Genomic DNA, 12,375 nt, shown 5'->3' on the forward strand with positions numbered 1-12,375 from the left:
ATATATTCTATACTAGTGACTATCTATATTCTATACTAGTGTGACTATATATTCTATACTAGTGACTATCTATATTCTATACTAGTGTGATTATATATTCTATACTAGTGACTATATATATTCTATACTAGTGTGATTATATATTCTATACTAGTGACTATCTATATTCTATACTAGTGTGATTATATATTCTATACTAGTGACTATCTATATTCTATACTAGTGTGACTATATATTCTATACTAGTGACTATCTATATTCTATACTAGTGTGATTATATATTCTATACTAGTGACTATCTATATTCTATACTAGTGTGATTATATATTCTATACTAGTGACTATCTATATTCTATACTAGTGTGATTATATATTCTATACTAGTGACTATCTATATTCTATACTAGTGTGACTATATATTCTATACTAGTGACTATCTATATTCTATACTAGTGTGATTATATATTCTATACTAGTGACTATATATATTCTATACTAGTGTGATTATATATTCTATACTAGTGACTATCTATATTGTATACTAGTGTGATTATATATTCTATACTAGTGACTATCTATATTCTATACTAGTGTGATTATATATTCTATACTAGTGACTATCTATATTATATACTAGTGTGATTATATATTCTATACTAGTGACTATCTATATTCTATACTAGTGTGACTATATATTCTATACTAGTGACTATATTCCATACTAGTGTGATTATATATTCTATACTAGTGACTATCTATATTCTATACTAGTGTGATTATATATTCTATACTAGTGACTATCTATATTCTATACTAGTGTGACTATATATTCTATACTAGTGACTATCTATATTCTATACTAGTGTGATTATATATTCTATACTAGTGACTATATATATTCTATACTAGTGTGATTATATATTCTATACTAGTGACTATCTATATTCTATACTAGTGTGATTATATATTCTATACTAGTGACTATCTATATTCTATACTAGTGTGATTATATATTCTATACTAGTGACTATCTATATTCTATACTAGTGTGATTATATATTCTATACTAGTGACTATCTATATTCTATACAAGTGTGACTCTACATTCTATACTGGTGTAACTATATATTCTATACTATTGTTACTATATATGTTACTATATATTTTATACGATATTCCATACTAGTGTGACTAGACATATACTTTACTGCTTTGACTATCTATATTCCATACTAGAGTGACTATACATATACTTTACTGGTAGACTATCTATATTCCATACTAGGGTGACTATACATATACTTTATTGGTTTGACTATCTATATTCCATACTAGTGTGACTATACATATACTTTACTGGTTTGACTATCTATATTCCATACTAGTGTGACTAGACATATACTTTACTGGTTTGACTATCTATATTCCATACTAGTGACTATACATATACTTTACTGGTTTGACTATCTATATTCCATACTAGTGACTATACATATACTTTACTGGTTTGACTATCTATATTCCATACTAGTGACTATACATATACTTTACTGGTTTGACTATCTATATTCCATACTAGTGACTATACATATACTTTACTGGTTTGACTATCTATATTCCATACTAGTGACTATACATATACTTTACTGGTTTGACTATCTATATTCCATACTAGTGACTATACATATACTTTACTGGTTTGACTATCTATATTCCATACTAGTGACTATACATATACTTTACTGGTTTGACTATCTATATTCCATACTAGTGACTATACATATACTTTACTGGTTTGACTATCTATATTCCATACTAGTGTGACTATACATATACTTTACTGGTTTGACTATCTATATTCCATACTAGGGTGACTATACATATACTTTACTGGTTTGACTATCTATATTCCATACTAGTGACTATACATATACTTTACTGGTTTGACTATCTATATTCCATACTAGTGACTATACATATACTTTACTGGTTTGACTATCTATATTCCATACTAGTGACTATACATATACTTTACTGGTTTGACTATCTATATTCCATACTAGTGACTATACATATACTTTACTGGTTTGACTATCTATATTCCATACTAGTGACTATACATATACTTTACTGGTTTGACTATCTATATTCCATACTAGTGACTATACATATACTTTACTGGTTTGACTATCTATATTCCATACTAGTGTGACTATACATATACTTTACTGGTTTGACTATCTATATTCCATACTAGTGTGACTATACATATACTTTACTGGTTTGACTATCTATATTTCATACTAGTGTGACTATATTTTAGATTAGTGTGAGATGTATACAGATATATATATAGCAGCATCCCAGGCTAGCTGGCTGTACTAGTATACTAGAGGATGCGGGCTGGCCTTGATCCCTCTTGTAGCAGACTTAGCCCCCTCCCATACAATATATTCTGGTGAATGAGAGGGATCCGAGACTCTGGCCACTAAACAGACTTGACCAGGCTGGCGCCGAATGCTCTTAAGTATGTGAGTGAAAAATGCAATGTTGGGAGAGCTAATCACTTCAGATGTTCCGCTCCTATCTCACAATGCTGCTCCTTCTTCCTTCACTACAACAATCTGCTCTGCCATCTACCCCCGCCATTAACCCCTTCTTTCTCTGGAGGGCTCCGTCTACTTAGTACTCCACTAAATGAAGATTTAACACGTTCATTACCGGATGGAAGTATTATGTACTGTACATGTACAATAAAGTCATACTAAACAATCTCCCATGGTGTGGCAGCTAATGACACATAAATGTGTTCTACATAATACAATTGTATTAGTACCTAAATTCCCAGCAGGGTCACCCCTCACCCCCACCCCTCCTCCTTATTGTGTAGTGAACAAGCAGCAGACCCAGTGACTGGACATTTCACGGTTTGTCTTACAAATGATGTCTTGATTACTGGGCAGATAGAGCCGGGGTGAAGAAAGGCTACAGGGCCGGCAATCTGTCCAAGTGATCCCAGGGTGAGATATCACACGGAATTAGTGCACAGAAGACACACTGATGTCTGCCAGATTACAAGCATTAGCCCTACAAAATACACTTTCTCCAGTCCTGGGGGGTGGGAAGGATGAAAAGGAGAGGAGGGGGGGGGGCATTAACAGTGACATCGCACAGTTCCGGCATATTATGGAATATTACTATAATATAATAAGCACGTTACTAACTACCATAGAATTCTAACAAATTGGGCAAGGAAAGGAAAATCTTTTAATAATGATAATAATAATAATAATACTAGTAGTAGTAAAATAAATAACAACAATAACAGCAAGAAAAGTAATTACTTTCAGGAATGTTGAAATGTGGAACAAATAATATTGAGATGATTAGATAGATAGATAGATAGATAGATAGATAGATAGATAGATAGATAGATAGATAGATAGATAGATAGATAGATAGATAGATAGATAGATAGATAGATAGATAGATAGATATAGATTATACACATCAGACCCTTTCTATACAGATGATGATTCATTCTCATATTGAATAATTGTGTGTGTATACACAGGCATGCAGAAGCATATTTATATTGATTTATACAGATATAAACACTGATGACTTTTGGAGCATATACTAGAATGGTATATATATATATATATAGATATATATAGATATATATAGATATATATAGATATATATAGATATATATAGATATATATATATATAGATATATATGTATATAGATATATATACATACACACATCTATCTATCTCTCTCTCTCTCTCTCTCTCTCTCTCTCTCTCTCTATATGTGCATATTAATATCTATACATATAGATATGTATGTATGGCTTTATAGTAATTGGTGTGACATGAGTCATTCACACGGTACACTGGTGCTGGCTTGTGTCTGCAGTCATGAGCAGGATCCAGTACAGTTTCCCGCAGGGACTGGCCGCACATTACACATGGATGCTGGTGTTTGTGTGTGTGGGTCTCAGTTTCCCTGAGTCCTGCCCCAAATCTCTGAACTCCTCGCACTTATCCTTCCTGCCATTGTGCAGGAACAAGGCGATGAAATGGGAGCCCCACTGAGAGGCTGCTGATAAGTCAAGATTGGAAGTGGCCAGCAGGCTCTGGAAGGGAGCGCAGAACTACAGCTGGGGTGTCAGATAGAAGGCTGCCCTCTGTGGACACATCTAGTTCCAGGCTGCTCCCCTCCCCCTGTGTTGTATGTGTTTATTCTCTCTCTGTCTTTCCTACAAAGCCACCTAGAGGTTACTGACTTTCCCTGCCAGTGATTGAATAGCCTGTTGTGTTCTTCCAACCCCTACACCTTCCTGCTCTATCCCCTCCCATCTGATCATGTTGACATATTCACACGGCATTATGTAGTAGTGATGCTTTGCTGCAACGTTACAGCTTCCGACACCTTCTTTTTATAACTCAGCCCTGTCCCCATACAGCAGACCTGTCAAAACCACGCCTATGCAGCCACACAATTGGTCCAAAAGCGTCAAAGGGCCAATCAACTAGGTCTGGACTGCTTGCATTGCCACAACACATCCCTTGGATCTGGTGTAAGGAGAGACTACTTTCACGCAGAGAATACTTGGAGCTGAGGGTGTCCTTCTTTCTATTTCCTCTCCTCTGTGTCCCCATCTTTCTCTATTATACTCTGTCTCTGTGTACATCACTATTCCTTCAACCCTATCTCCCAAGCCAAGAAGAGCTGCACTATATGGTAGGGTCACCGGCTGCATGCTGGAACACTCAATGACCATTCAATAAGGGGAACAATCAGAAAATATGCTGATATAGGGGTGCTTCTTCCTTACCGGACTGCACAGCTGCGACGAGGAAGAGGAGTCTGCACGGAAGCTGTCTGCAGAGAAGAACAAGGAGCTTTCAACTGACGAATTCTCCTGCCTCCTCAGAGCACAAAGGTGGACTCATATTAAGGAGTGTTCTTCTTGCCTGCAAGGACCTGGGATTCTAAGTAACTTCTTGTTCTGTGCCAGAATTTGGAGCCTCGTCCATTATTATAAATATTCTCATCTGAACTGTTCATTGTCCATCTGACAGCAGTTGCATTTATTCCAGTTCTGGACGTTGTGCACTTTTTCTTTCTATTATAATGTACCTGTGAAGGTCCCTCATCGTGGACTAAGTCCTAAGCTGTGATATCCAAAGGGTCGCATTGGATGAATTTATCCATGAGAGATCCAGTAATTTCAGGGTCAGCCATGGCTTACCACCCATTCCTAACACACCGGGCATCTGACTTTGCAATGAGCGCTGTTCTTGGACACCAGCCTCCCTTTTTTCCAACTCTGGCACTGCCACCCAATGGGGCTGCTCTATCCCTTCCTGGTGCCCTAGCCAAGCCCATCATGGATCAATTAGTGGGTGCTGTAGAGACTGGCATCCCCTTTTCTTCTCTGGGTCACCAGGTAGCTTCTCATTTAAGGCCTCTTAAAACGCTTGAACCAGAAGAAGAAGTTGAAGATGATCCAAAAGTTCATCTGGAAGCCAAGGATCTCTGGGATCAGTTCCACAAGAGGGGGACTGAGATGGTCATCACCAAATCTGGGAGGTGAGTCATAGCTTTTGTGTTTATTATCTATTAATTGGCCAAAACACTAAATATACACACAGACACATCAAGTGCAGACAGTGAGGAGCTTCTTGCAGAAAAGACCATAATAGTTTGAATGGAAATTCTTGGACTATCTAATCAAAGATCTAGTGTTGTCATGCCAAAACCAGAGAGCACTGAATACCGCGCAACTCTATGGGCTCTTTATTTTATGCTTTCACATACACTTCATTACAGGACAGACATCTCACTGCCGAATATACAATGTATGTAACATGTGTATGTATGGTGTATGCATGCTGTATGTGCACATGGTTTAAAACCCTTGGAAGCCGCAACTTGCTGCAATCATATGTTAGGATTGTAAAGTAAGAAGGAGAGACTCCCCAACCCTCTCTGCTGCCTATTTATGATTGTTGTGGTCAAAGTTTTGCATCAAAGGTTAGTGAAGAATGATGATTTTTTTATGATGTCATGTGTTTCCTGGTTAGCTGCTGCAATAGATAGTAGTAACTTTGTGGCCTTCTAGTAAAGTCTGAACTTGTACACCTCGCGATGATCTGTGGGTTGCAAAGAGCGTTGTTGTGTATAAATATCTGTATAAAATCGATAATTTTATGTATAAAATAACGAATGGGATAATCCTCAGCCCACAAGAGACATTAACTCCTTCAGTGCAAACGAAGTAGCACTAACTCGAGCTGACAAGGTTAAACATTAAACTGAATAGCTTTGATCTCTTGCTTATAGCTCCCTGCTCGTTATAGACAGAACCGACACGATGTATATATGGAAATTAAATTATTTTCTAGTATGTAGCCATAATGGATATATCTACATTGTCCTATTCCTCCTTTTTATTTCTCCAGGAGAATGTTCCCCCCATTTAAAGTCAGATGCACAGGCCTTGATAAAAAAGCAAAGTACATCCTCCTTATGGATATAGTGGCCGCAGATGACTGCAGATACAAGTTCCATAACTCCCGCTGGATGGTGGCTGGCAAAGCTGACCCTGAAATGCCCAAGAGAATGTACATTCACCCGGACAGCCCGGCCACAGGAGAACAATGGATGTCTAAAGTGGTCACTTTCCATAAACTCAAGCTCACTAACAACATCTCGGACAAACATGGCTTTGTAAGTGGTTATTATTATTATTATTATTATTATTATTATTATTATTATTATTATTTATTTGTATTACTTTTTAATATAATTATATATAATATAATATGTATAATTTATCATTGATATCTCCAAAATAATTAGATATATACTTTAATTTTAGATACGAATTTACCTGTAGCTGGGTAGAATGTAATTCTATTTTAATGCTGAATGCCTAGATTCAACGTGAATAAACTGAGCTTAAGTAGAAATATAATAACATTTGCTGAGAATAGCCTCTTTAATTTTTCTAAAGCTTTTTTTTTTCTTTGTTGCAGTCGGGGCTGTGAGTGTAGCCGGCCATCAGCTAGATAATAAACTGTGGGCTTTCTAACATCTAATCAATGGGTGAATTACTAGTAAATGAATTTCTGCCCTCTGCTCGGGGATTGATAGCTTTATTGCTGCACTTGATGAAAGGGGCTTATTAATGAGATAGAATAAGCAGCATGATTAGAGAAGGGAGGGTGATAAATTACTTACTTTCCATAAGAAGTAAAGGTTTTCTAAACACTTTTCTCATAAAACAGCGAGAATTGTGTGTATGAGATGTCTGCGTATATTAATTCCATAAATATTTATATTTTGCATTGCACAAGGTGAATCATAGTTGATACTTTTTTTTGTTTTATATTATCTAAATAATCAGACTATTTTTTATGTTCCTTTTATGTATTCCAAAAAATATACACACATTTGTTGTAGTAAATGATAAAGGGAGATACTATTTATTTTTGTTTACAATATATTTATTCAGTAATTTTAACTTCGTTATTTGCAAGAACTCAAATCTTTGTACAGTATTCTGGTTATAATGTGAGATTATGATATAAAATTGTTTCATATTCCTGTAGTAACGTGAAGGTGCCTATATGATTTTACGTATGGAATTGCTGTTTTATTAAAACCTAGATTGTAGCTGTGAAGTTTGGCACCTCTTCATTTCTGACATTACTTTATGTTTGTACTTTCCAGACTATTTTGAACTCCATGCACAAATATCAGCCCAGGTTCCACATAGTGCGAGCGAATGACATTATGAAACTTCCCTACAGCACATTCAGAACCTATGTGTTCCCTGAGAACGAATTCATTGCAGTGACTGCATACCAGAATGATAAGGTAAGAAGCTTATAGGGATTTATCCAACGTGGTTTGGCTTTTTTCCACAAAGATTTTATTATGCATTGATAGTCCAAGTCAAGAAACCACCCCTCCCCCACAACACCTCCAGCCTTCCTATCTTATCTATTATAGAGGGGGCATCATCAGTGTATGCTGAACATGAGTGTATGAACTCTTTAAAGAGTGGACTTTCCACTTTTGTCTGTACAAAGTAAGTCTGAAAAAGTTCAAAGTGCTAATGTATGTGTTTCTTGTAAATATTTAACAATATGGAGACTGAGATGTTTAACAATGGTAAAGCTATATGATGTATATGTGTTACCAGAACTTGCTATTAATGGAAACGATTACCATCGCATTATATGATAGGTCTTGTTCTCTAATAATCTATCTATCTATCTATCTATCTATCTATCTATCTATCTATCTATCTATCTATCTATCTATCATCTATCATCTTCTATAGAATGGATTAATAAATTCCCAAATATTGTGACCACTTGACCCCTTTATCTTGTCTGGCTGATTTCTATAACTTGCTATAATTTAATAAACATTAATAGTGCCTAGAGAATATGTGATTTTTGTGCTGTGAGCATGTATATGCACCGGGCTCGTTTGTGACTATGACTTTCCTATGAGGGTATTACTAGTTTAATAATATTTATTCCAATCTCAGCAATAGGATGTGTACAATATAAAATTAAATTGCAGTCTGTTCTTGTAAGGACGTTAAAATCATTACAATCCTGCAGAGACAGCACACACATGCACATTGCATTATTGTCTTTGGCCTCATATCTCTATGGGACACCCATAAAATACAGGGGTTAAAGAAAAGCCCAATAGTGACTTTGGCTGGTTCTACTATAAGGTGGGAGAGGGGGAGAGGGGGAAGATAACTGAAAACAAATGCTCGCAGCACAATCCCAACGCGCGTCTACTTATAATCTAAAAAACATTTTCCCTATGAAAGTAGAAGACCTAATGAAGTAGAAGCTGAGCACCCCACAGAGCGCCCCAATAATGCAGCAGCATGCCCCTAATCACTGCTCAACACTATAGAGACTCTATTGTATTCAGACATATATTATTATTATTAATAATAATAATAATAATAACGACAATATTGATGATAATAATACAAAAAAAATAATGTAAGATTTGTAAAGGAAATATTATAATTGTGTTCATATTATTCATATTATCTATAATCGCCTATTCCAACACATGTTATTCCCTCATTATCCTCAGATCACACAATTAAAAATCGATAACAATCCTTTTGCCAAAGGCTTCCGTGACACGGGCAATGGAAGGAGGGAGAAAAGGTGAGTCTATGGTAGATTGTAATTATTTATTTCGTTAGGGGAGGTAGATATTTATTAAACCACTCCATTAGTCCAGGAGCCAGGTTAGACCATTGTTAACCCATAGAGCTCCACAGAAGAGATGTACATAGGAGTTTTAAATGTTGAACCACATATATATATATGTATATAGTGTTACAGTGAGAGATAGATTGCACTTACATTTATACTAGATACATTCTTATGTTATTTGTGTCTGTGTATATATATATATATAGATAGATAGATACATATATATGTATATATCTGTGTGTGTGTGTGTATATATATATATATATATATATATATATATAAAGGCGTGGTTGTTCTCGTTATTTCGTTGTTATTTTTATTAAGGTCAGAGACTGAAGTCCATCTGCTGCAATTGTTGGTACATACAGGGGTTTCTGGAAACATTAGCGCTGGCATCAGGGTGTAATATTCTGGATCTGCTGTGCCCACGAAGCTGTTCATTTTATTCAATCCTCATTAAAGTACAGGAAATGTTCGATTATAATAAATGACCAAGAAAAAAACCGATTTCAGTTTTGAGAATGTGTTCATAAAAGGAAAGGCAGTTTAAACAAACACGGATGAGGGAACACTGCGTATCTTGGCTGCCTTATTAATATGAAAGCAAATGTTATTTCACCTCCGAACCATGGGCCTAGCGTCCTTATATTATATGTGGGGAGTGTATTAATTTTCAGTTTCCTTATTGTAGGTATTTACATGTCATATTTTTATATAATAACATGTAAGTGCTTGGAAACTAATGCAGTTTTATAGGGTATAACTAGTCCCGGCCTGGCACCATTACCATCTGTAAAGTGAAACCGAATATTGCTGGGGGTTTTCCAGTGAAATCTGATTTTTCAACATTTCTGCCTATCGCTAAGAATTTTTGACACCTCGGATTGACACTTCTCTGCCACATATCTCAGTCATCGCACTCTGCGGCTAATACAAGCCATCTTAGCTGTTGGATTTGTAGCCCCAACGCTAGATGACTTTGTCTCTCCCTTTTCTCAAGTATATATATGTGTTTGCTGTTGTTGTTGTGTGTGTGTGTGTGTGTGTGTGTGTGTGTGTGTGTGTATATATATATGTATATATATTTATATACGTATATATATGTGTATATATATATATATATATATATATATATATATATATACACACGTGTGTATATATATATATATATATTGATATATATCTATATCTATATACAGATCTATCTATCTATCTAAAAGGATTTGATAAAATAAGGGCTTCAAAATCTTGAAATATCCTTCGATTTATGTGTGATATGTAATACTTATTGCTTATAGAGTGGCCATAGTGAATAGTTTATCCTGTCATTAGAAATCGTATTATTATTATTATTGCTGCCACCAAACTGCCATTGAGGTGCTGAATGTTAGTGGGGTTTGCTACGTTCATTTTCCCCTGGTTAACCCCTGTTCTCCAGATCACTGGGGCTGAGCCAGGTCTGCAGTAGTTAGGACTATAAGGCAAAGGTCAAATACTTGTGTCTGCCGGCTGTTTAGATTGCAGGCAGGGAATTATACACATTAAATGTGTGATTTGCCTTTCTCAAGGAAACAACTGGGCCTCCAGTCTATGCGAGCCTTTGATGATCAGCAGAAGAAAGATAATGGCAGCTCAGATGAGTCCTCCAGTGAGCAGACTGCTTTTAAATGTTTCGCGCAGACCTCCTCTCCAAGCGCATCCACAGTGGGCACTTCAAATCTTAAAGGTACCGTCCTAATCTCCCATTAACCCCATCACTCATAGCCCCTGCCCTCATGAGGGCGCATGCACGGTGCCACAATTTGCCCTTTACTAATCCAACTTCTAGTGTCTTCAATGAGACTCTCTAGGCTACAGGAAGACGCCTGAACAAGGTCGAGCTGAAGACTTCTGGCTTACTAACCCTTTCACTGCTGAAAGTCCTTAATTCCATTGAGTGATATAATGTGGGGATATCGTTTATGAGTCATTGAGTCATTTTTATAAGTGCACCCGATCGCACAAATTTTATTCTAAATTCTTGGAAAAGTAAAATAACAAAAATAAAACATTATAACTGCACAGTTTATTATAACTGCATAAAGTATTTACTTATTTACAAAAACATGTCCCAAAGTCCTTAGAGTTGGTTCCTCCTTCATATTACAATGATATTAGGTCACATAAATATGATTAATCTGTCCTATTCATTTAGCATTTGTGTATTTACTATTTAACAATTGTCCATTTAGATACCATATTATGTGTTTATGTGTAGGATGTTTTAGATTATATGCATGCTGGCCTCTCGCTCTTGATATATAAGTATAAGTTTATTGTGCTGCAATGATATTGAAGAATAAAACCATTCTAAAGCTGGGATCTACTTGGTTTTAGGCCATTGCGACAGTGAAGGAGACAGTGACGATGATATTAAGGATGAGTCCGCACAAGATACCGGAGATTCGACCAAAATTTCCACAACCACTCGTGAACACCCTAAAGAGATAAGGAGCCCCTCCAAGGTCTCTTTGTTATCATCGGACTTGGGCAGCAAAGGCAGGGAGCAGAGTTTGAGGACTGGGAAGAGTTCTCCAGATTCTAGACACAGTCCGGGGCAGATTTCTTCCAGTAGCAGAGTACTGAGTGTGGAGGACCTCAAGACCTCAACTAGGGACTCACATAAACTGGACGATCCGAAACCCTCGAAGGAGCATTACCCACCACTAACTGTGCATACAGATAGCAGCTCCCACCATCTCACCCAAGGCCATCTGCAAAACTTTGGATTCCCCCCTGGTTTAACTGGGCAGCAGTTCTTTAACCCCTTGGGGGCTTCACATCCATTGCTTCTTCACCCCAGTCAGTTTGCTATGGGAGGGGCATTTTCCAGCATGGCAACTGGTATGAGTCCATTACTGGCCTCAGTTTCAGGAGCTGCATCAGGCGTTAACAGCATGGACTCTACAGGGATGGTCTCCTCATCTCAAGGACTACCGGGGGCATCATCCTTACCTTTCCACCTCCAGCAGCACGTCCTCGCCTCTCAGGTAACGAGTCATGCCTCACTTCATTTATGTGATTCCACCATTATGTTATGTATGAAAGGTCCAGCGC

At 36.6% G+C, this 12,375-nt stretch overlaps 1 protein-coding gene across 1 annotated transcript in view; it reads left to right on the forward strand.

Annotated features, from left to right (window-relative positions):
• The first annotated feature begins 4,470 nt into the window (after nucleotides 1-4,470).
• TBX3 (T-box transcription factor 3) overlaps nucleotides 4,471-12,375 on the forward strand; it is a 10,178-nt gene continuing 2,273 nt past the window's right edge. The window contains exons 1-6 of the mRNA XM_075853529.1: nucleotides 4,471-5,602; nucleotides 6,475-6,742; nucleotides 7,748-7,894; nucleotides 9,152-9,228; nucleotides 10,848-11,005; nucleotides 11,656-12,308. Coding sequence (XP_075709644.1) covers nucleotides 5,211-5,602; nucleotides 6,475-6,742; nucleotides 7,748-7,894; nucleotides 9,152-9,228; nucleotides 10,848-11,005; nucleotides 11,656-12,308 — 1,695 coding nt within the window. The 5' untranslated portion in view covers nucleotides 4,471-5,210. The remainder of the gene's footprint in view (nucleotides 5,603-6,474; nucleotides 6,743-7,747; nucleotides 7,895-9,151; nucleotides 9,229-10,847; nucleotides 11,006-11,655; nucleotides 12,309-12,375) is intronic.

Source organism: Rhinoderma darwinii, chromosome 1 (genome assembly GCF_050947455.1).
Source record: "Rhinoderma darwinii isolate aRhiDar2 chromosome 1, aRhiDar2.hap1, whole genome shotgun sequence".
In the NCBI taxonomy this organism is placed as follows: domain Eukaryota; kingdom Metazoa; phylum Chordata; class Amphibia; order Anura; family Rhinodermatidae; genus Rhinoderma; species Rhinoderma darwinii.